General features: G+C 32.0%; 1 protein-coding gene across 34 annotated transcripts in view; it reads left to right on the top strand.

The window, feature by feature from the left end:
* Nucleotides 1-27530, top strand: part of LOC139521209 (high affinity cAMP-specific and IBMX-insensitive 3',5'-cyclic phosphodiesterase 8B-like) — a 136496-nt gene that overhangs the window by 75030 nt on the left and 33936 nt on the right. For all 34 annotated transcript variants that reach the window (XM_071314597.1, XM_071314594.1, XM_071314593.1 and 31 more), the window contains 3 exons: nucleotides 17008-17198; nucleotides 21786-21845; nucleotides 25404-25461. In XM_071314597.1, coding sequence (XP_071170698.1) covers nucleotides 17008-17198; nucleotides 21786-21845; nucleotides 25404-25461 — 309 coding nt within the window. The remainder of the gene's footprint in view (nucleotides 1-17007; nucleotides 17199-21785; nucleotides 21846-25403; nucleotides 25462-27530) is intronic.

Here is a 27530-nt window from a genome sequence, read left to right as displayed (position 1 = left end):
CAATCAAGTCATATTTGTCCTAAACATGCATGAAATATTAGCCACTGGACATAAATCAAACACTAATCAATCACTCAATGTAAAATAAAACTAGAGGACTTTTTTTAGACCTTATGAATTTTTCACTGGATGTACCAGTGTAAATAAAAAGAAATCTTTTCAGTTGGGAAAAAGATTTTGATTTTGATTTCTAAATTTGGGTTTACTGTCAGTAAATATATGATTTATAAGATTCTACTCCAATTAAAAGACATAATTATTCAGCAGCATATTAGAATGTAAATAATAACATCTTGTTAAATTGTTTATCTAAACTAAACTACAAGTATTTGTATACATGTACAGTTAAATAGGTCAAGGACAATAGAGATTAAGTGTTCTGAGAGTGTTCCGTCAATTGAAAATGTACCTAAAAAGTACACAGAAAAAACAAAATCCCATATTTTTATAATTTTCTTCAAACAAGTTTTTATTTTTTTATTTCTGATTAATTTGAAATATTTTCTTTTCTCCATCACAAATACAGAAAATCTGACGTCGTCATGTTTACTCATGATTAAGTGGAAATAGAAAATTTTGAAGTATAATTGGGGTGGCGGGGGCGGGGGGGATCATTCATTATGGGACACTTAATATATATGCCAGTTAATTTTTCAAGCATATTCAGGTGTATTAGTTTATCAATATTTAACAATTACTGTAAAGATTGATAAAATTAGGACACAAAAAGCAGCTACATAGATATAGGAAGATGTGGTGTGAGTGCCAATGAGACAACTCTCCATCCAAATAATGATTTAAAAAAAGTAAACCATTATAGGTCAATGAACGGCCTTCCACACGGAGCCTTGGCTCACACCGAACAACAAGCTAGCTATAAAGGTCCCCAAAATGTATGATTCGATTTTGCCTTTAACCATTTGATTCCAACACCATACAAAAAGTATGGCACTTGACAAAAATAGCTTGCCATGATTTGCAGACCACAGAAATTAACATAAAATAACTAGATGTGGTATGACTGCAAATGACACCACTCTCATTTAGAGACCAAAGTTTCTGACAAAACCCTCTTTTAAACACCTTAGAATCAGGAGGATAGAGGACAGACCCTAGAAGTTACCCCCCCCCTTTTCTAAGAACAACTATTTTTTGGGTTAAGGTGGAGGGTAATGAAATGAATAAGATTTTTAATTGTCTTATTACTTATTCTATCATTGTTGACTGGGACCAGCACTTTGTTGACTGTGACCAGCACTTTGTTGACTGGGACCAGCACTTTGTTGACTGTGACCAGCACTTTGTTGACTGGGACCAGCACTTTGTTGACTGGAACCAGCACTTTGTTGACTGGGACCAGCACTTTGTTGACTTGGACCAACAATTGACTGTATAAGTCCCAGTAACTGACTGGTATATCAGATGTATTGAAACCTTGTACTGTAGTTTTCCTGCCACAAAAATATTTCCTTTATTCTGTGCACTATTGATGTAAACACTTCCTTTAAACTGTGCACTATTGATGTAAAGCCTTCCTTTGTTATACCTTCTTTTGAAGTCATATTACAAATTGCACTTGTAATTAAAATCATTCCATTTATTTGACAGAGAAGTACATTCATATATATAATTAATCTTCATACCATTTTATTTCTTTAAAGCATAAAGCATACTCAAGTGAAATTTTGATTGAAATTTTCTTTGATTATTAAATACAAATATTTAACTTTTCAGATCTTTTTCGTGACTCTTAATAATACTATTCCAAAAAAATTCTCTCACCATGACATTATACTTAAAAGGATTAAACGAATAATTAAAAAAAAACATTGGTCAGTGCAACAGTACCAACCACTGGCAAATAGACATACTTAGACACACACAAAAATGTCTCACCCTTAACCATGACATTATACTTAAAAGGATTACAGAAATAATAATAAAAAAAAAACATTGGTCAGTGCAACAGGTCCAACCATTGACAAATAGACATTTGTAGACACACACAAATAAGTCTGATCCTTAACCTTGACATAATACTTAAAAGGATTACTCGAATAATTAAAAAAAAACATTGGTCAGTGCAACAGTACCAACCACTGACAAATAAACATACGTAGACACACACAAAAATGTCTGATCCTTAACCTTGACATAATACTTAAAAGGATTACTTGAATAATTAAAAAAAAACATTGGTCAGTGCAACAGTACCAACCACTGACAAATAAACATACGTAGACACACACAAAAATGTCTGATCCTTAACCATGACATAATACTTAAAAGGATTAAACGAATAATTAAAAAAAAACATTGGTCAGTGCAACAGTACCAACCACTGACAAATAAACATACGTAGACACACACAAAAATGTCTGATCCTTAACCATGACATAATACTTAAAAGGATTAAACGAATAATTAAAAAAAAACATTGGTCAGTGCAACAGTACCAGTGAACCACTGACAAATAGACATACGTAGACACACACAAAAATGTCTGATCCTTAACCATGACATAATACTTAAAAGGATTACTCGAATAATTAAAAAAAAACATTGGTCAGTGCAACAGTACCAACCACTGACAAATAGACATACGTAGACACACACAAAAATGTCTGAACCTTAACCATGACATAATACTTAAAAGGATTACTCGAATAATTAAAAAAAAAACATTGGTCAGTGCAACAGTACCAACCACTGACAAATAAACATACGTAGACACACACAAAAATGTCTGACCCTTAACCATGACATAATACTTTAAAAGGATTACAGAAATAATAAAAAAAAAACATTGGTCAGTGCAACAGTACCATTACCACTGACAAAAAAATACTTAGACACACACAAACAAGTCTTTTTATAATCCGTATTCATGTGAACTGCAATTTAACCCCGTAGAAAGAGAAAGAGAATAACGCATGCATTGTCCGTGTACCGGTATTTTTGGAAAAGAATGTCAACACTGAAAGTGAAACAGGGTAAATAATTTGATTAACTGATTGGATCCACACAAAATCGTTCTTTTTAAGGTAAAAACGATGATAAACATACATTTTAAATCTATAATACAAAATTTAACAAACAAATAAAAATCCAAATGCACGAGTTGCTTAGTCTTTTTATATCTATGTTTATGTTTACATCGCTTATATGGTCATTGGAAGTCAACTTGATATTTAATTAGATGGTGTTTTGGCTAAAATTCACACGAAACGAAGCTACATCTTATTGAGACCATGTCCTGTAAATTGAGTCTTTTATACTTTAAATAGTTTGGAAAAATGTTTTACATTGTAATAAATAAAATATGAAAATTTGAGTCAAATTGGTGAACATGAATTTGGCAGCTAGTGCCCCTTTAAAGAAATCACAAATTCCAAATCTAGTTAATGTCTTTAATCCTAAATATAAAAGTGGTCTGAAATAGAAAAAAAGAAAGAGTCATGAAAAATGACTAAATAACATGCATGCTCTCATATGACCATGTGTTTTGGTATATTAGATGTTTTTAATTTTGTTTTGTTGGTTTACTGTCACATTGGTTTATATTCCCCACATCTCTATAATATATGTTAAAGCAAACTTTTTAACACATCATAAAGCTCCTATTTTGACAACTATTTAATCAAAATCCAAATTTAGCGCTGAATCCAGCTTGAATGTTGTGTCCTGGGTGATACTTGCCCCAACCGTTCAGGGTTCAAGCTCTGCGGTCGTATAAAGCTGCGCCCTGCGGAGCATCTGGTTCTTTGGTAAATGGGAAGTTTTTGTGTTGTTGGTTTGTGTGTAAGTTACTATAAGCAACAGTTCTTCTTTATGTAGTGTATGGAATTATTGTAAGGTGTACTTGTATCATCTGAATTTGACCTTATATTCATGGTTCATTGCATTGGTGAATCAAAGTTTTTGTGCTTTGCTTTGTTTCTCAAATAGAATGAAATTCAAAACAGTGTGGCTGTGGCCATTGGTTGACACATTAAATTCATCCATTGACTGGGACAATTTAGGTGAACGTTTGTATGTAACGACCACTGTTCACGACGTACCTACAATAGACATTTAAACTGTGGGGTCACCAAAGGTTTCTTAACACCTTTAATTATAAAATAATTCGAAAATTTAATCAGGAATAACCTTTAAGTTTTGATTTATATAATTGATATAAATCAAAACATCGTGTTATTTCTGATTAATTTTTCGAATTACTTTATTAAGGTGGTGAGAACCTATGGTGACCCCATAGTTTAAGTGTCTTTAAAAAGTACATAATGAGCAGTGGTCGTTACATACAAACGTTCACCTAAATTGTCCCAGTCAATGGATGAATTTAATGTGTCAATCAATGGCCACAGCCACACTGTTTTGAATTTCATTCTATTATAAGCAATAGGTAAACTATGTAATACAATGTAATAGTGAAAAGAATATGATTTTAAGGTGTACATATCTGACTTGCAGGGTTCATCTGACCTTGAGCACATTTTCATGGTTTATTGCTCAATGTTAAGTTTTTTTTATGGATAACTGATATTGCTAGTTTGTGTGATACTTGTAATAAACTTTTTCAACTTAAAAATCTATCACTTATCAGTAAAATAAGGGAGTAATTTCAATGTGTGCACTCTTGTTTATCAAATCTATTCTGACCTTTTCTTCAAAAGTGTTACACAAATTGATGCAGAATCGTTAAAAACTTTTTGATATTTGATAACTTGTGCAGTTGGTTTGTTTAAGGATTTTTTAAAAATCATTCATTACTCGACTCAAAACAAGAATTAAGTTTACTAGGTAAGGGTAATGACTAGGTACTATAGTCATCTTTTATAACTATCTATTTAAAGTGGTGGTACAGATGAACGAAGATATTATTTTTAGTTAAAGTTAATTAGTGAACTGTTCTTTAAAACTTGTCACTGTGTTGTCATAATATGTTATCATTAGAGAAATTTCTACAAGTTGTTCATGCAGAAGGTTCATTCACTAGCACAGCACCAACAAAGAGATAATCAAAAAGTTTTTCAAGGTCATTTTCATGTTTTGACATCACCTTGAAACAATCATAACAATATGGGTCAGAAGCAAGTTTGACTCATCTTCTAAACCTATATAATTTTCAACTTTGTAGAAAGAAAGAAAAAAGCTACGTATGAAATTGATTTTCAAATCAAATTATTTATTTTCTTGATCTATAAGAATTAAAGGTCATTGGCATATCCTTCTTTGTTGTTCTAATTTTTACTTGTGACAAGTTGTCTTGAAAAACATGGTACTTATTTTCAATTTTCAGATTAGTCATATGTATGACAGCAACCCAGACAATTTCTACTTGCTGCTTCTTTGCTAAGCATATGGCGTGAACGACTAAGAGCAAGGATTGATGGGCTCTGAGTCACAAATATATATCTGAGTTAGAGTAACCAATCTTCCTGCAAACCTAAATAAGATGGATTAAAACCAGGACATAACTTATCCCTTGACAATTTGAAGCCTTTTGTAGTTTGACCTTGACCTGTAATTATTTACATCCTGGTTCTTTGTTCTAGGGAAGATAGTTGTCACAATGTTAATCTCATCTTCTTATTTTACACAGTCAATGTATTTCATGGAGTTTCATTGTTCATAATGGATCGAGCCTTAGTGAATTAGTGGTCTATGTAGTCTGAATCAGCTGTATTACTAAACCTGTCTACCCTAAGGCTGTATTTTGAACCCCGAATGTGGCAGACTCATTCAACTCCAATCTTAATTGACTAGTATTACCTCCTGCTAGAGGTTGTTGGGTTTTTTCCAGGCGTGACTAGTATTACCTCCTGCTAGAGGTTGTTTGGTTTTTCCAGGCACACCAGCTTCTCTCATCAAATAAAGCTGGCTCTAATACGTGTTGAAAGTGGCATTAAAGAACACCAATCAATCCATCAGTTTAAAATTCAAGAAAAGAAAACTTTTCATGTGATGAGTTTAGAATTGATCTCAATTGAAAATATTCAATTCTGAAAGTCCCTGATTTACCGTATGTAAGATCTGGGATTTCATTAACATTTATCTAGAATCTCTTGCACATCTAAAATTTTAGTTGATTTACAATATAGGATTCAACATGAAAATTGATCAGATGAAAATCTTCTGTTATTGTTCAATATTCCATTAGAATGTATTTAATCTGTGAATTTATGGAACAATAGTTGATTAATGTTAACAGTTTGCATTGAAGGTTCTTATTTGTTCTGCTTTTATTACAGAAATGCCACAGTTTGAATGAGAGAATATGAGAAAAAATAGAATGATTCTTAATCCTTTTTAAATACGAAAAAAAAGTTGTCCATTTATTGTTAATTTGTTGTATTTAATCAAAATTTATTGTCAGATCTAATTATTAACGTGAAAAAGTTAACTGTGGTATAATTAAGTCTTTTGTGGAAATATTCTTCAGGGAGAAAATGCTGAGAATCAGTCAATAATTCTGACAATACAAATAATTCCAAAATCTACTGGATATATCACAAAATAAGTATTCAACGCAGGAATTTTTCACTTGGAATTAATTTCCGCTAGATGAGGACAATTTTTTATGCAAGATCAATGAATTGTAAAATCAGATGGAAACATTTGTATTCAGTTGGACAACTTTTCCAAATAGATTTTTTTTTTTATCGAGAAAACCATTGACAGGATTGGCAACTTTGACTAATAATTTGGACGATCTTAAAGATAATCTTGAGGCAATTCTCAAAGTTTTACGAAGTGCAATAATTAATCATTTTTGATATTCAGAAATATTTCTTATTTATTTTTATTTTGAAATAGGTAGTGGTTTATGTTTTAATCTTATAAATATAAACCAGGTTTGTCCATTTCTCCATAAATTGAACATTTCATTTTGTGCCTGTACAAGTCAAGCTATCTGGACATGTTTTGTTTGTTGATAAGTCAAGTATGGCGCGGAATCAGGGACAAAAATACTTATTTGCGTATAAACATAATTATTTCTGTATATATACAGAATTCGATTTACGTATATACAGAATTCAATTAACGTATATACGTAATTATTTCTGTATATACAGAATTCGATTTACGTATATATGTAAATCAAATTCCGTATATACAGAAATACTATCTTTCTGTCTTTACATAAATATTTCTGTATTTACGGAATTATTTCTGTATATACGTAATTTGATTTCTGTATATACTTTATTCGATTTCTGTGTATACGGAATTAATTTTGTATATACGTAATTCGATTTCTGTGTATATTGAATTATTTCTGTATATACATAATTGGATTAACGTATATTTTTGTATATACATAAATCGAATTATGTATATGTCGTGTACAAGTTGCGATTTTGTACAGGTTATAACATGTACAAAAATATTGTACATGTTATAACTTGTATAATGCAAAAATACAAGTTATAACATGTACAAAAATACCTCATACATGTTATAACCTGTACAAAATATTGCTTAAAAATGGTTTTAACTTGTACAAAATCGAAAAATAAGGATATTTTTCTATTATCGAAACAGATGATATTGACCTCAATAACATTTTCATAACTTTTGTATTGTTCCTTCATGTTAGTGTGTTTTGTCCATTTTTGATACAGTTAATGTCCAGGGGTTGGTATTACGAAGCATTCCTAAGACCTGTCGTAAGATATATCTTAGGACATGTCTTATGATCCTCTTATGACTATCTATGGACATATCTTTATTTTATGAATTATAATTGTGAGTGTCCACCTTGAAGGCAATAGTAAAATACTTTCTTTCTAGTTGACACTAAAAGACATAAGAGGATAGCCAGGATAGATGTGTCTACAAATACAATTGGGAATTGAAATGGGGTATGTGTCTAAAAGACAACAACCCGCCCATGGAGCAGACAACATCCAAAGGCCACAAATACATGCTTTCAAAGTAGAGGATATATATATTTAAAACATCAAAATGACATTCGCCTCATACAATGATCTTACATTTTATAAACAAAAATTGGAGTTATAAATTTACATAAGTCATGCTGAAGGCCAAAAACGTTGAAGAGTAGATCCAAAGATATTGATAATGAAGCGTGGTCCAATGAAAACTATTTCAGCTCTCTCTTGCTTTTACAGAATAAGCATATAAAACATTGTTTTAGTCTTTGCTTGCTATAAAACGAGAGGGAGGAGTTTTTCCCAAAATTATTAGGAATCGTTCTTAAATGTTTTGGAAGAATTTTGTTACTATTATCTAATGTAACTGTCATTGAGGAATGCAAGCTTTTAGAAAATAGTTTCACACTTATTTAAGCCATGATTGACTGCATAAAACATAAAATTTCATGAAAACACATTTTGCCAACATAAGTCATGACACATATATTTCTGAAACTTTGTGATCATTTTCCTTTACAGAAAAAGTCACCTTCTGCCCTATTTATTGTTGTTCTTTATGCATTGGTGAATTTAAATGTATATTTTACTTCATTAAGATTTATTTTAAATTTTGTACAAGTTAAAACCATTTTTAAGCAATATTTTGTACAGGTTATAACATGTATGAGGTACTTTTGTACATGTTATAACTTGTATTTTTGCATTATACAAGTTATAACATGTACAATATTTTTGTACATGTTATAACCTGTACAAAATTGCAACTTGTACACGACATATATACACAAAGAAGTATTTTTGACCCTGATTCCGCGCCATAGTCGAGATGTTTGTGGTTGTTGTCGTCTGCCCATCTTATTTAATGATTCTTGTTATTTTTCTTATGTACTATTTAGTATTAATGATATAAAAAATATATAATTCAGGAAAAGTTTTGCTAAAATATAAATGATTCTAAACATCATATATTTGGTTAGATTAGAATAAGTATAACTATTTATATTTGGTTAGATCAGAATAAGTATAATTATTAACGATAGTGTTCTATTCTGAAAATCCATGTATATTGTTGTTTTTATATTATGTATATTAGGTACATTCAAGACTGACTTTAATTCCTATTTTTTATTAGGATTTGCATTAAATGTATAAGCTGACAGTTATTAAGGAGGCTCAAGGGTATAAAAATTTCAGAAAAAAATTAAACATTTATTTTTCTTTACAAATTTTATTTATTTAGTAACCTTTAATAGTTGTTACTTTATCATATGGTACAAAAATCATTCAATAAAATCACTTGGTGTTGGCTGCAGATGACTTCTAAAATGTAGATATCATTGAAAAAGCTCCAAATTATCTCCCTTTAGTGCAAAAGTGTCATTTTTTAGCATTAGAATTGAAATATCTTTTTAAACTCATTGGTGACCTATATTTTTTATTATAATTTTCAAATAAGCTGTACTTATACTAAACTATTGTAAAATTTGAGCCATTTCTGTAATTAAGTTCTTTTTTTATTTCGATATTACCTCTATTTCTCTTATTAGTTCAACAGAAAAAAGGTACCTTTACAAAAATGTATGCTTCTTTCCAAGGCAGATTGTGAGCATAAATGAACGGTGACCCCATTTTTTTATTTTATTTTTCAATTAAGTATAAGATAAAGTTCATTTATAGAAAAATATAGCGAAATCCTATATTAGATTAAAAAAAAAATCAATTTAGATCCACGAGCCCCCTTAAGCACCTGAGTGAACTTTGCCAAAAAAATATGTGTCAAGATATTATACCAAATCTAGGACTTAAACTAATTAATCTAAATTTTATACCTTTAAACCACATAAAATTACATATCTTTAGTACAATGTGTGTTTTTAGTTTCTTGGTATTTTGGGGTTGCTGACTTACTGACATATACCCAAACCTTTTATTCCTACATTCGTAGAACAGTAGATAGGGTGTAGATCATAAACGAGAAAAAAATCCATTATTTTTACACATGGGCAGACAGTGAGGTTAACAGTATCAACTTTATCACATTGAATATATACAAAAGGTAAACAAACAAAATCAGCTGACTTTGTGAAATCAGAGAAAAATATATTTCCTGATGTTAAAGTCAAGGTTTACATGTATACCCTTCTACAGTTAAACAACTATTACCTGAACTTTTGTTAACCTGTAGTCTGTAGAAGTAGATCAGTAGTAACAGAGGATAATTATTTGCACATTAAAACATCTGTGACAGAAATTAAAAAATTTATGCAACAGATTCGGGAAATTATGCCTTGGAAAGTTTTCTTTATTGACTTTGTACTGAAATATATTCTGATTATTATTCAAAAACTTGTTGCCAAAGATTATGCATAAAATGCATTTTGTACACAATGCTTAGGTACAGATATGAACAAAATTGTTTACATGGTGTCCTTTATATAGTTTTCTTTACGTATCTATGAACAAACTCTATGAATTCATTTTCTTTTGATGTATGCTATATGCCAGCTTAAATGCAGTATCAACTTGCCTTAAATATTATCTATATTATCTTTTGCCTAAAACACTATATTGTCCATTTTCTAAAACACTTTATTGTCCACTTGCCTAAAACACTATAGTGTATGCTTACCTACGGTGCAGTCCGGTGTATTCGCGCACCTAAGACTTATGACTTCACTTCATTCAACTGATAAAACCAATAATTGGATAATATTGTGTGAATACATTCATAACATATCAGTTTGTAGGGTTTTACCCTCAAGATTTTGAGTAATGTGTCTCCAAAATTGGGGAAACCCCTGTTCTGAGAGTTCCTCCAATGTCCGGTGATTTCGCACATGCCTTCCAAAAATAGCTTATTCTGAATAGAGAAAAGATTTGCTGCTATGAAAGGTAACTAAATTCAATCCAAGCACACTACCAAGGATGCAGAGCAAATCTTATTTCAATCTGATAAAAATTTGACTTAAGTAAAACAAATTTTATCTGATGCTGTATTTTTTTTAATCGACATTGGCCAAATATTGTAAATCACAGGATTGCAGTTATTATTTCAATCTGGAACTTATCAATTTTATCCTTTTTTATCCTTTCAGAATGCTAAAACAATAACAAGAACAATGTTATTTGCGTTACGTTGTTGATATAACGAAATCAGCTAATGCGCGGTATCAAAGCCACGCGGACATGAGGACTCCACTGTAAATCACTATAGTGTCCACATGTCTAAAACACTATAGTGTCCACTTGCCCAAATCACTTAGCGTCCACTTATTCCACTTGCCTTCAAAACTATAGTGTCTGCTTGCCTAAATCACTATAGTGTCCACCTGACTAAATCACTATAGTGTCCACTTGCCCAAATCACTTAGTGTCCACATGTCTAAAACACTATAGTGTCCACTTGCCCAAATCACTTAGTGTCCACTTATTCCACTTGCCTACAAAACTATAGTGTCTGCTTGCCTAAATCACTATAGTGTCCACCGGACTAAAACACTACAGTGTCTGCTTGCCTCTTATGTATTTGCAAAAAAAACATTATACAATGTGTATGACATACTATTTATGTAATGTTTTGATTGCCAAAGCACACTATAAAATACCCCATAATTTATACCATACTCTGGGTGTGTAGTGTGTTCTATTACCATGCTCTATAAAGATTATACAATGTTAGCTTAGTCACAGAACTCAGTTCAGTTAAACTGGAACTGCTAATGACAGGTCTGTGATATTTGGTAGGCAGTGGTAATGGTACTGGGTAAGCATGTCCTATTCTACATGTGGCACCCTTCCTGTTGGTCATCCTATAAACAATGGTTAAACCATCTGTTTGTCTTGGTAGAAAGTTTTAATTTGAAGAATGTGTGATACATTCTTACATTGTGAATATTTAACAAGAGAAAGAGCCCTAAAAACCCCAAATTAAAGAAAACATGAATTTGCTTGCAAGTTTTCATCATTATCTGTTTTTGCATACCTATTTGCACCAATTTGGTGATTAACCTTGTGGTGCTAAATGCTGACCTTGGCTGTCTACCTTAGAATGTCTCTTGGCTGATGTATGTGGAATAGTTTATAGACTTGTCATTGTGATTAATCACACATAAACAATCTAAAATACAATTTTATGTTGTAATGTTTACAATTACTGTTTTAGTCTTATGTCCTACATATGTGACAACTTTATGCAATGGTATACTTTTCGGATACAATATTATAAGTATAATTATACAGTGGTGGATCTAGAAATTTTCATAAAGGGACCCACTGCAGTCTACTAAATCAGTGATTCCTAATATAAGCCACAAAATTTTTTCTACTAAAAAAGGGAGGGGGGGGTCCTGGATCAGCATATTTAATAAAGCATCATCATTCATTAGCAGGAATATTTATTTGTGTGCACATTCTTAGTTATCTCCCCCTTGTCAGGGATAAACCTGTTAGTATCTACCTTATGTATATGAAATCCTGTTATTCAGATATATAGCTGGGACCTTTTATAGCTTACTGTGTCTCATTGTTAAAGGCTGTTATCACTATTATAATGTGATATTTGTTTTTCTGAGAATATAATATCTACTGTTTCTTTTTATGAGTAGATATTCATTAATATTGCACTTGTGCAAATACAGCTACAGCTTCTAATTATTGATGTCATTATTGATAAAGCATGTGTGAATCACTTTGATATATAATGAAAGGGTTTTGCATTATTATGGCCTCGTAGATTGATATATTGCATTGCAAGCTAGTGCAATAAAAAAAATTATGAATTTGTATTAATGACATTATTTAATATTTGGATTGATTTGATCATTAATCAACATACAGTGTAATAATTGTTGTGTAATAATAAGGAAAAGTCTTTAACTGTCTCGTGTAAACACTCAATGTCTGGTAGAAAATGAAATGATCTTGTTCTAGTACAAGATCTCAGACCTAGGCTATCCATCAACACTAGTAGTAATGTATTATGACAACATTTTCATTAATTAATAGACTTTTGTGTGACTTTGTAAAATGTTTATGAATGGAAAGCTTGACCTAGTATTGTATCAGACTATATAATGTTTGGCCTTGGAACATCACACTAGGATGGATATCACGTTTGCAGTAGTACCATTGTCTGGTGTAGTACTTATGAACTGTGGATTAGAATTATATATGTCTTGCTCGTGAGGATGCCATTACAAATTTTGGTCAAAATCTCCAATCTTTTGTGGCTGTCTTTTTTCTAGGTTGATTTCTGCACTGATGAACATGTTTATTTAATGCATATTTTTGTTCAAACTTGTAAATAAAAAGGAAGATGTGGTATGATTGCCAATGAGACAACTCTCCACAAGAGACATTAATGACACAAAAATGAACAGCCATGGGTTTGCCTTTCTTTGTTTTATTTTATGTGTGCCAAAAAATGAATTGTAATTAATTGCAAGATCAGACATTTATTTTTGGCTACAAATATGGCAGGCAGCCTTCCAACCTGACATCTCATTTTAAAGGACCTGTGATCCTTAAACAGCTCGAATTGGCATGTGCATAAATTTTTGATGATTCAGCATTATACAGATTTATGAAAATTAATTATTATATAAATGGTAAATTATTTGTCTTATAGATACAATATCATACTCTCTATACAATGAACAGAAATGATAAAATCTAATGATAAGATTTTATTTATTAATACTAGTTCATAGATTTCTCTAAGTCTGAGTTTATACATTCTTATCCCAAACTTTTCTAGAGTCTGCTGTTGCCTTCCTCAACTTGATAACTCTTTTGAAATTCTTTACTGCTCTGGTGCTGTCTCATATATGTATTACCCTGTATCTTCTTGTACATATACTATCTGGGTTACTGCTCTCAGGTGCTGTTTCATGGATGCATTACCCTGTATCTCCTTTTACATATACACCTAGTGCTGTCTCATGGATGTATTACCCTGTATCTCCTTGTATATATACACCTAGTGCTGTCTCATGGATGTATTACCCTGTATCTCCTTGTATATATACACCTAGTGCTGTCTCATGGATGTATTACCCTGTATCTCCTTGTATATATACACCTAGTGCTGTCTCATGGATGTATTACCCTGTATCTCCTTGTATATATACACCTAGTGCTGTCTCATGGATGTATTATCCTGTATCTCCTTGTATATATACACCTAGTGCTGTCTCATGGATGTATTACCCTGTATCTCCTTGTATATATACACCTAGTGCTGTCTCATGGATGTATTACCCTGTATCTCCTTGTATATATACACCTAGTGCTGTCTCATGGATGTATTACCCTGTATCTCCTTGTATATATACACCTAGTGCTGTCTCATGGATGTATTACCCTGTATCTCCTTGTATATATACACCTAGTGCTGTCTCATGGATGTATTACCCTGTATCTCCTTGTATATATACTATCTGGGTTTTAAAAACATTGAATGAACTTATAAACTAGTGAGTTATTATTAGTCAATGAACTTTCTTTGTAAATAATTCACGTCTGGTCATAAAGTTAAATCAGATTATTTAGAGATAATATAAATTCAGTTTTTAAGGTCATTAGAGTAGATGAATGATCTACTACTTCAAATAGAGTAAAACTTTGTTCAGCAATTTATTTTATCTTGTATCACACTTCTTCATGTGTTTAGTAGAATGCTGTAAGCCATTATAGTTAATAGTTTGTTTACAATTTGCAACTTAAATATGTGCCTGTAGTCAAGTGGATGTAATAGGTTGCGGTCATAACTTATTTTGGTTTAATGTTATGATGGTGGTAAGCTAACTTGGATAGTTTACTCGTTTGAATTGCTTCACATTTTGATAGTTATACTATACCATATGAGTTTTATTTTATGATAGATAAATGTAGTTGTTTCTTTTGCAATCACACCATAAATAAGTGTATACAATATGTGAAGCCTTTACTTTAGAAAGATGTGTATACAATATGTGAAGCCTCAATAATAGAAATAAGTGTATACAATATGTGAAGCCTTTACTTTAGAAAGATGTGTATACAATATGTGAAGCCTTTACTTTAGAAAGATGTGTATACAATACATGAAGCCCTCAACAGAAACTATCAACCCCAAGTTCCCCTTGTGACAAAATAAACAAAAATACCAACTGTTATGATTAAACAATAGCTGCTACAAGCATTTACAAGATTTTAGACTTTGGACAGGCAATGATCATTAGGTACTTCTAGAATGGTTTGTTTAGTTCCATTCCCTCCCCCTGTTTTCTCTGGAGCAGACAGGCAATGATCATTAGGTACTTCTAGAATGGTTTCTTTAGTTCCATTCCCTCCCCCTGTTTTCTCTGGAGCAGACAGGCAATGATCATTAGGTACTTCTAGAATGGTTTCTTTAGTTCCATTCCCTCCCCCTGTTTTCTCTGGAGCAGAGCAATGACAAACAGTACAGATAAAATAAGTGCAGAATGAGCACTCAGCTCAAAGATAAAATAAGTGCAGAATGAGCACTCAGATCAAAGATAAAATAAGTGCAGAATGAGCACACAGCTCAAAGATAAAATAAGTGCAGAATGAGCACTCAGCTCAAAGATAAAATAAGTGCAGAATGAGCACTCAGCTCAAAGATAAAATCTCTGTAAATAGTCAAAACCCTGGTTGATGGTATGATTTGTTGGAAATATGTTTTGTACTTTATCTAGATTAAAAAGTCAGTTTGGATTTTTGTTAAATTTGTTTGTCACTACAAGTTAACTTGGGGGCAATTTGACACAACCTATTATTTATTTTGATGTTTATTATTAATTGTTTTAGGGACACATTTACAAATGATGCTCTGTGATAAGTGATTTCCGCTATAAAAATGTAAATTTTGCGGTTTTATGTGTATAGAGATTTGTTTGTGAATGAAATTGTTGGTTCTGTATTACTATATTCAGAAGTTATGAAAACCATATGTCAGTGTTTTTGTTGATACTGTGTTTGTCATGTTTTGGTAAACATAATGCTAAACACTATAATGTTTCCTTTCAGTGTATGTCTGCGGCTGACATTTCTTTCTTTTTTTTCTTTTTTTTTCACGACTCAATAAATAACTTATATGCCTTAAACTTAAAAGAAACTTATCATAGTGACTAAGATTTGTGCAGATAGGTTAATTTTGTTCTGATACATATAGTCTTATGGTATTTTTCCCCAGGTTTTATGGACTTCTTATTTTAAATTTACCTCGGAGTTTGTTATTTTTGTTAATACTGTTTTTCAATGATAAAGTGCAAAATTGGTTGCATAGAAAAAGAATTGGAATAATTGATTTTGATATTTTTATTTAACATTTTGGATGCTTTTTAGTATTTTTTCTTTTTTTAAGTTTGTGTCCTTGTAATCTATACAAAAAAAAAAGAAAAGGAATTTTGTTTTTAAAAAAACATATCGGAACTAACATATTCAGTTATTCAGTACAGAAAAAAAATAACACCAAATTTGACTAAATGGCTAGAAATAGAATAAAAAATTAATTTCTTGTTAGTTTCGACATGAGTGTTTCCACTCTATCTTGATGACAAAAACATGCAAAAAGCATGATGAGGTATTTTGTTTTTAGGTTAGTAGGGTACTGCATTCTCATTGGTTGGCTTCAATTATAAATTATTGTATTCTTTTGTTATTTATTGCAGATCTGTAATAGTTGCTGTTAAATTTATTCACAATTTGTTAGTAATATGAACAACCCAGATTTTAGCTAATTGATTGAGACAAAATCAGTTGTGTGTTATTTTGATCTGATCAAATGTTTATACAATAAATGCAAATTTCCATTTTTGGCACTTTAACTAGATGTTAAACATGCACATATGATTTTAGGATACACATGGTCTTATTATTTTTGTAGTGCACTTAAAAGTGTTAATGTGTTTCTCACATGAGCATCTAGATAGATCCAGTCTTATCTAATACATGTTAATGGACAAGGAGGTATAATTTCAGTTATGTCAGAAAAATAGTACCATTATGTTTCGCCAGGTTTCTGACATTATAAGCAGCTTTATGACATCTCTTTAATACATTAATAAAATGTTGAATTAATGTTGAAATATTTTGTCTATTTTAGATCTTGCTTGTGTTTGCCAAGGAAGATGCCCAAAGTGATGGGTTCTGGTGGGCAGCTGACAAGATTGGATATAAATGTTATATTGCCCACAATCCAGAGACAGCTATGGAGAATTACCTGGACAAACATCCAGACGTTGTCATCATTGATCACAGAAATAGCAAACATTTTGATGCTGAAGCCCTTTGCAGGTAATGAAGCTGATCTTCTCATGTTATTATCTATAGACTAGTATATATGTCATGTGGAGATGTTGACTAATTAAAGACTAGTTTGTATGTCATATGACTATTTATTGACTAGTTTATGTCATGTGCCTATCTATAGACTAGTATATATGCCATGCTGCTATCTATAGACTAGTTTATATTATTCGTGCAGACATATTAAATGTGGCATTGCCTGCAATAAGTAAAATTAAAAAGTAAAATTTAGTTTCAGACAACACATACCATTAAATGAAACATACAGCAAACAGCATGGATTAAAACAGCACAGATGAATGAAACATACTTTTCATTGTCAGAATTGATAGTTTTGGAATTTTTTGTTGGCCCTATGATGTGGAAACAAGAACCCATAAAGATGTATAGATCAACTCTACAATTTAATGGGAAAATAGTATAGACCTGGTTGATGCAAACCCAAATTTAATCAATTTCCTTATCAAACATGTTCTCCCAAAACATTTTTATTTAGGGGCCAGTTAAAGCCCACCTAAGGCGGTTTGGATTTTTTCACTGTGTTGAAGACCCATTGGTGGTCTTGGCTGTTTTCTGCTCTGTAGTTGGGGTTGTTGTTTCTTTGACACATTCCCCATTACGATTCTCAATTTTATCTGTCAAAATGGATTCTTTCTTTCTGTATATTTTATATTTCCTATCTTGGTGAATGTGTATGTTTTATATAGAAGTATTGTAATCTGGTCGTTGACATTTAACTATAAGAGGATGATGGCCAGTGAATGTTAAGCTTCAGGATCTTAGTGGATGCTGTGACTTTGTGTACAACTATTGATAGTCATATATGTTATTTCCAGATTTAAAACTTTAAAGTACATGCTTAAAATGCACTTGTTCACAATATGAAATTTTATTTTGATCAAGTTTTTGTCTAAGGAACATTTTCTTTGCATGCATTCTTTGGTATTCTTAAGGTTTTCTTTTTGAAACAGAACTTTACATATATGAAGTAATATATTTTGTTATGTTAGCCTTGTCAAAAAGAAAAGTTTAAGGTATTATAATTCCTTGGCATTTTTTTTCTTTTGAAATTTCTTGTAAGTTCTGACATTTTCATTTTCATCTCTGGTAGCTCTGTGCCAAATTGAACCAAACTCGACCATGGTAGTCTATTAAACCGTGTCAAATCAAATGAGTTTTTCATATCCTTCAATGAAACTAATTGGTCGGTCCTAATCAAATTAGTAGCACCGATCTATAGTAAGTCCTTTGTAAATGTTCTCATTTCCCTCTGGTCAAACAATACAATTCTTGATTTCGATTGGTCAATTTTCCTGGGAATAAGTAAATGGTCTTTAATGAGAACAAATCCAATATGATTATTAATATTTGTAAGAATTGTATACTATTGGGTAATATTAGTGTTAATTTAGATTTTCTAGGTTCCTGAAATAACAAGTTTCTGATGTTGATGACTGCAAGGGCGGATCCAGCCATTTTTAAAAGAGGAAAAGGGGGGGGGGGTCCAACTATGTGTTCCCATTCAAATGCATTGATCGTCAGAAAAAAATGGCCAATTGGTGCCAGCAACTCAATTATAGTATTGTTATTTCTTATTTAATCCAATTGGTTTTATACTGTTACTAAAAGCAAGAAATGTATCTGCTTTGCCTTTCTATTTTTAAACAAAGTTCAGGGTTATTTTGAAAACCTTTACAAAAGATTGATTTTTGTTGGATGTATGGTTACTGTGGAGCAGAATAGGCCTTCATTGAATTCCCTTGAGAAATCTTTTGTATGGTTACTGTAGAGCAGGATAGGCCTTCATTGAATTCCCTTGAGAAATCTTTTGTATGGTTACTGTAGAGCAGGATAGGCCTTCATTGAATTCCCTTGAGAAATCTTTTGCCATCTTTTTCTTTGAAGTAACTTTTGTTTTTCTACTAAACTTTACAGAAGTTATGTAAGGAATATCGTTTATAACAGCTCCTCATTTTGTATTTATCATAAAACTTTCTTGTTGAATTCTTCATTTTAAGAATGATTCCCATTTTAACCCTCTGGGATTTAATTATTTATTTTAAAATCTTCAACAGAGTTTAGCTGAATACCAGTGAATGTTTTGCATTAAATGATGTAAATAACCACCAATAAAGTTTTGAGTCTCTAGTTTATTTTTTTCATTGTGGCAACATGAAATTTTATAGCTGCATGTGTAAAGAATATATTTTATATTTTAGTTGATGGCATATTAATAAATTCTCCATTAACCCAGAAAATTTGACAATAAATCTTTTAACAAAAACACATTCTGATTATTTTGTAATATAAATTATTGATTCCAAACAGATACAGGTTATAAGATGGTTTACCACCAATTAAAATACTGACAGTTTTATTCCCCATTAGTTTTACACAAGATCTTTATAGGTTCAGAGCAGTTAAATACACTAATATATTGACTCCTTAACCAATGAAGAAGTGTTTAACAGAATCAGGTGATATGAGTTCAGTAAGAGATAATTATTTCATCCCATGCTCAATGCTCATGTTGATATGACTAGGCATTAAATGTGTCATTATCTTAAGAATGAGCATAAAAGTATTGCATGCTAGAATTATTTCAATTTTGTTCCGAAAAAAAATGGATCTATTGTACCTGTACAATGCTTTCAAAGGATGGATATTTTGACTTGATGAAGCATTAATGTTCAAGAAAAACCAACTGTTTCCTGATTAAAAAAATGGACAGATACATGATAACTTAATTTCTGTGTAATTTTATTTAATTTCGTAGCGAGTTACATAAAAATAGCGAGTAACATAAAAAATATCCCTTGCAGTCTCTGGCGTTGTTTAAAATACCTTTGACTGTGCAAATTTAATTGTGACGTCACACACTTGGACCCCATGTTCTATTTGACTTATAACACGGCTTTGCTTCCAAAGTAAAAACAAACAGTCAAATCATTAATTTTTTCAAAAAATCAGCTATATCAAAGTAAAAAATCATCAGTTTTATTACTTTAATCTGAAATTTAAAAACAAAAAATTAGTCAAGCTCTTACAGTGACAGTAATTTATTCAGTAAAATAATCTTTAAATAATACTATTTCTATTTTTTAAGTAGTTTACGGTAATAAAGCTGTAGTCCTGCTAATTTAGACCTCAAATTATGCATGATAATTTTTACAAAATATACATCAACAAAAAAACAATCTATCACATGTTTATTTTACGATACTAATCCGCTTTTGAATTAGTTAGGTATATATTTTTTGCCATTTAAAATTAATAGAATTATGTATCATGAATGATATATGATAGATTATATGGTAATTTTTGCTCCAATGACAATAATGAATTTTTGCAATATGTTGTATTTTTTTTTTTTTTTTAATCAGTTTATTGAAGGCCAATGTTGCATTTTGTCTATCTATTTCAGAACTACGCAGTATCCGTAAAATTAGAACAGTTTTTGTAAAATATAATTCTGTAATGATTATCAAAAAGATAAAATTTCGTTTAATTGAATTAAACTATTTATCATGTGAATACCATATATAGGTCATGTCAATGGATGAGTACCTCATGATTAAAGAAAAATCATGAAGAAATGGCTGTCGTCACCATGGATAAAAATCAATACATGAAATGCTGTAAATGGCTCCCAGTGAGTTGTCATACATGACAAAATCTCTGAGAACTGCTGAATATTCCACGTTTTTTTTAACAATGTTGACAAGATTTTCTATATACAGACACTATTTGCATTCATTGTCTTCTAATCTGCTGGGAGGCAGAAATGTCATATCCACATACTTCTGCTGCGTCAGATTGCGTTTTCTTTACCGATAAATTATCCAATTCTGTTTCTGTTGAGGAGAGCAATTTTGAATACTGTTTAACTATAATGAACGAGGTGATAATTACATGTACTTGATGTAGCTCGTGTTAATTGCTTTATAGGTGCCAATTAATCACAGACTAATTGATCCTTCTTACCCACAATTCCTCTGTGAGAAGACCATGATTGGATTTGGGAGTGAATCCAAATTGTCCAATTTGTTTATTGCATCATGTAGACAAATTAAAGCAGGTTTTTTTTCTCGGTTGTATTGATTGCTTTTTGTGTCTTCCATAACTGTGAATTCATTGTTAACAAATTCTTGACAAGAAATGCTGATATCACATTTTATATTCATTGACACTGTCCAATTTGCAAATTGATGCAGAAAAAATTCAGCACCTAATCTGGGTGAGATGGACATTAATATGAAGGGAGGGTCTTTGAAGGGATACCCTTAAAAAACAAAAACAAAAATCTTTTATTGATGGTTTCAGTCAGGAAGTTTCCTACTGTTATATTGATTGATTGTTGGTTGCTTAACATCCAGTGGCAAATATTTCATGCATGTTCAGGACGATCCAACTGTTGGATACTGGAGCTATAAATATTTTCTTGCAAGACGGACATGTACTTATTTATTCAAGCTATTAGATAATTACTTGAACAAGTGTGTAGAATATATAACTGTTGAATACAAAAAGTCCTGCAATAGAACAAATTAATTTCTGTGTCTTTTTTTTTTGCAGATCCTTAAGAGCAACAGAATCAAGTGAACATACAGTAATAGTGGCAGTCACAAAACGATAGTAAGTATACTAAGACCTCAAAAGTGGCATTAGTTATATATACTGTGGCCTCAAAAAGTGTCACTCAGTCTGAGTCACAAAACAATAGTTACTTAAGAAATCTATGATATCACCTCAAAAAGTGGCATAAATAATATACACTGTGGCCTCAAAAAGTGTCACTCAGTCTGAGTCACAAAACAATAGTTACTTAAGAAATCTATGATATCACCTCAAAAAGTGGCATAAATAATATATACTGTGGCCTCAAAAAGTGTCACTCAGTCTGAGTTGCAAAACAATAGTTACTTAAGAAATCTATGATATCACCTCAAAAAGTGGCATTAGTTATATACACTGTGGCCTCAAAAAGAGCAATATATAATGTGGCCTCAAAAAGTGACAGTACTTAGTTTGGAAGTAATAGGTAAAGTTGTGAAACTAGTCTAGGATTTTATTTACATGGTCCTAACAGGGTCTATTACATTGGTATAAACAATAATATGTTAGCAGTGACTGGGTTTGTGTCCACAGTGTTCATAGGACTAAACCACTTTATGTTAAGTGGGATTAAATACATGGCTTCAGTGGTGCATTGGCCTGACAAACTGTATTCAACTGTTTTAAAGATTTTAGAGGAATCATTGTGCCTGTCGTCCTTTTAAGCTGCAGTATTAATATGATTAAAAAATATATTTATAACACAAAAGAATAAACATTTATGATGATGTTCAAGAGAAAATGTAATGCACCCCCATTTTGATTGGTTGATTCTGTATCAAGGCTAGACCCTTATTTTGATTGTTTGATTCTGTATCAAGGCTAGACATTTCCAATGCCATTTTCATATTCCTCCAAGCTCAGCTGCTCTCTTATACTCCCTCCTGACTATGTGATATCTTGCCCCATTTTGATTGGTTAGTATCACGGCTAGACATTTCCAATGCCATTTCCATATTTCTCCAAGCTGGTCTTTTGTACTCCCTCCTAACTATGTAATATCTTGCCCCATTTGATTAGTATCACGGCTAGACATTTCCATATTCCTCCAAGCTGCTCTCTTGTACTCCCTCCTAACTATGTAATATATTGCCCCATTTTGATTGATTAGTATCATGGTTAGACATTTTAAATGCCATTTCCATATTCCTCCAAGCTGGTCTTTTGTACTCCCTACTAACTATGTAATATATTGCCCCATTTTGATTGGTTAGTATCACGGCTAGACATTTCCAATGCCATTTCCATATTCCTCCAAGCTGGTCTTTTGTACTCCCTCCTAACTATGTAATATCTTGCCCCATTTTGATTGGTTAGTATCACGGCTAGACATTTCCAATGCCATTTCCATATTCCTCCAAGCTGTTCTCTTGTACTCCCTCCTAAATATGTAATATATTGCCCCATTTTGATTGGTAAGTATCAAGGCTAGACATTTCCAATGCCATTTCCATATTCCTTCAAGCTGCTCTCTTGTACTCCCTCCTAACTATGTAATATATTGCCCCATTTTGATTGGTAAGTATCACGACTAGACATTTCCAATGCCATTTCCATATTCCTCCAAGCTGCTCTCTTGTACTCCCTCCTAACTCTGTAATATATTGCCCCATTTTGATTGGTAAGTATCACGGCTAGACATTTCCAATGCCATTTCCATTTTCCTCCAAGCTGCTCTCTTGTACTCCCTCCTAATTGGTACAAATGTTTAAAAACAAAGTGAAGATTAATGTTCTGTTTTCTATTATAAATTTGTCTGGCCTTGAAGCTATGCAGTGTTGCTTACATAATTTGGGTTATGAATGAATAGTCTTTCAGCTAGACAAACTTCATTAATTTAAAGTGAAGTTAAAAAGTAGTGGTAGCTGTTGATGTATTAACAAGAAATGGTTTTATGAATGAAAACAAACATTCATTTATCACCACAATATCTTATGGAAAGGCAACAAGGCACTTTATATTTTGTTCTATTTACGTAAAATTGGCAAGAATTTCCAGGCAAAATGTTTTTTTTTTTGGCCAGGCATATTAAATTTGTTTAATTTCTTTTGTTGAGGCGATATACTTGTTTGCCAAAAGCCAGTTTGGATGTTACCTTTTATGCACTAGTTCTGAACTGATCATAACATTCTCACACTAAAAGGCATTTGGATAGAAATAAATATTTACATTAAACATTTTATAACTTCATGTAGGTGTTTTATGAATTTTAAGATGTTGTAATCTTTGCATTGGATATATTCAAAGCTATCACATGAATATGTTATCGGTCTGATGTGTATAGCAAAATAAAATGACAAATGTTGAAAACAGATGATAAAGCGTTTCTACAAATCAACACACTTTTAAAAAATACAGATCTTAGAAGGTTATTGACCGATTATTTTAATACAATGAAGATGAGGTTGAATGATACATAAATGACAGCATGTACAAAGCTATGTCTGTAAAAGTTCACAAAGTTTGTTGCTCTTTGTTTTTTTAACTAAGTCAGTGAACAAAAATGAAATCACAGTAAAGTACTTTGTCAGTGAAAATGTATTATAAGTAAAGTACTATGGCAAAAGGGGACAGGGTAATATTGATAAAGTACTGTCAGTGAAATGTATTATAAGTCACAGGAGTAAGTTCGGTAAGTGCCATATTTGGCCCCAATTATAAAGTTCATGGTTACAAGACAATAATTGTTTTAAGTTGCCTGTGAAAAAGTTAAACAGAGCTGTTTTTGTCAAAGTTTAATTCTAACACAACGATTTTTACATTCCAAAACGGTCAAGATAAGGGATTTTGGTGAAATTTGACAAAATCAGCGGGATTTCAACCAAATAAAGGACTAGGAAACATAGAGCGCAGGCGTCGACAAGCTTAATATTCAAATAAAACATGTTAAATGTCTTCACAAACATTATTTTAAAAGATCTTTGTTGTCGACGTATGCGCTCTATGTTTCCTGTCAAATAATCTTTGGAAATTTACCCATTTTCATTGATTTTTTCGTGAAAAATCAATATGAGTACAACTTGTGATGTCATAATGAAACGCAGAAACGTAAAATTTTAAACAAAATGGCTTATATCCTATCTAGTCAATGTATTAGCTATAATTTATCGTGATATTGGTCAATAAATCCGAATTTGAAATTTACGCTAAAAAAGTGGGCCATTTTAGGACCTTATGGAACATACTCCTTTATAACATGTATTAGTAAAGTACTATTTCAAGGGGTAAATTTATTGCATGTATTAGTAAAGTACTATTTCAAGTGGTAAATTTATTACATGTGTTAGTAAAGTACTATTACAAAGGGTAAAATATATTATTAGAAAAGTACTAATACTATATCACTGATGTTTATCATTAGTGAAGTACTATGTCAGGGGGGAATAAAGTAGTATGTCGGGTAAAACAGATTAGTAGTAAAGTGCGATGTCAGGGGGGGAAATTGCAAAATGTAATAGCAAGGTGCATAAATGGAAAGGAATCACATTTTGACCTTTTATTATAATTATTTGTTTTCGATAAATTATTTGAGGGAAACTGTAAACAATCGGTTTAAATGTTTTTTATTTTATTTTCCAGTGCATTAGACAAAGAAGAACCATCATTTTTACCATCAATTACAGCAGGATTCAATAAGGTAATTTATTTGAAATAAGAATTGTGATAAGATTATAAAATAAGGAAATGTAATAAGATTGATGAGACAAGTATCTTTAGTCTAAATAATGTGGTATATAGGTCACCATACAGCCTTCTACAATGAGACAAGTATCTTTAGTCTAAATAATGTGGTATATAGGTCACCATACAGCCTTCTACAATGAGACAAGTATCTTTAGTCTAAATAATGTGGTATATAGGTCACCATACAGCCTTCTACAATGAGACAAGTATCTTTAGTCTAAATAATGTGCTATATAGGTCACCATACAGCCTTCTACAATGAGACAAGTATCTTTAGTCTAAATAATGTGGTATATAGGTCACCATACAGCCTTCTACAATGAGACAAGTATCTTTAGTCTAAATAATGTGGTATATAGGTCACCATACAGCCTTCTACAATGAGACAAGTATCTTTAGTCTAAATAATGTGGTCACCATACAGCCTTCTACAATGAGACAAGTATCTTTAGTCTAAATAATGTGGTCACCATACAGCCTTCTACAATGAGACAAGTATCTTTAGTCTAAATAATGTGGTCACCATACAGCCTTCTACAATGAGACAAGTATCTTTAGTCTAAATAATGTGGATCACCATACAGCCTTCTACAATGAGAATAGTCATACCATAAAATCAGCTATTTATGGACCATGCATGAAAAAATGTGAAACAGCTATTTATGGACCATACATGAAAAAATGTGAAACAATTCAAACAAATGCAACAGAAAGCATGATTTATAACAAAACAATAACTGAAAAAACAAATATAACAGACAGCACACAACAAAAAAAAAACATTTGTCTGCAGGCTCCTGACTTGGGACAAGTAAACAGACAACCATTTGACTACAGGCTCCTGACGTGGGACATGTAAACAGACAACCATTTGACTACATGCTCCTGACTTGGGACAAGTAAACAGACAACCATTAGACTACAGGCTCCTGACTTGGGACATGTAAACAGACAACCATTAGACTACAGGCTCCTGACTTGGGACATGTAAACAGACAACCATTTGACTACACGCTCCTGACTTGGGACATGTAAACAGACAACCATTAGACTACAGGCTCCTGACTTGGGACATGTAAACAGACAACCATTTGACTACACGCTCCTGACTTGGGACACGTAAACAGACAACCATTTGACTACACGCTCCTGACTTGGGACATGTAAACAGACAACCATTAGACTACAGGCTCCTGACTTGGGACATGTAAACAGACAACCATTTGACTACATGCTCCTGACTTGGGACATGTAAACAGACAACCATTAGACTACAGGCTCCTGACTTGGGACATGTAAACAGACAACCATTAGACTACAGGCTCCTGACTTGGGACATGTAAACAGACAACCATTTGACTACATGCTCCTAACTTGGGACATGTAAACAGACAACCATTAGACTACAGGCTCCTGACTTGGGACATGTAAACAGACAACCATTTGACTACAGGCTCCTGACTTGGGACATGTAAACAGACAACCATTTGACTACATGCTCCTGACTTGGGACACGTAAACAGACAACCATTTGACTACAGGCTCCTGACTTGGGACATGTAAACAGACAACCATTTGACTACATGCTCCTGACTTGGGACATGTAAACAGACAACCATTAGACTACAGGCTCCTGACTTGGGACATGTAAATAGACAACCATTGGACTACAGGCTCCTGACTTGGGACAAGTATATGTGATATCCAAAAATGGTTTGAATGAAGAATTATTTGAATGATCCTCTGAATAGAATTTCAAATTTATTATATAATCTATAATGTGTTTTTTTCCACTTGTTTATTTTTGGCAAACAATTTACCACAATATAATGTAATTGTATATTACACTCTACAGCATATAAATGTGGGCTACAGAAAGCTGTAGATTCTGAAAGGATCCAATGGTTCCATGATCTGACTTTCATGATTGCTACATTAGTGTCTAGGTCTTGAGTTGTAATCTCCATAAAATTAGGTTTCAGTCTAATGTCTAAATCTCCATGATTTTCTCTGTTAGCTGAT

This window comes from Mytilus edulis, chromosome 4, assembly GCF_963676685.1.
Source record: "Mytilus edulis chromosome 4, xbMytEdul2.2, whole genome shotgun sequence".
Taxonomy (NCBI): Eukaryota; Metazoa; Mollusca; class Bivalvia; order Mytilida; family Mytilidae; genus Mytilus; species Mytilus edulis.
Note: the sequence above shows the minus strand (reverse complement) of the source record. Positions and strands in the feature narration are given on the sequence as shown.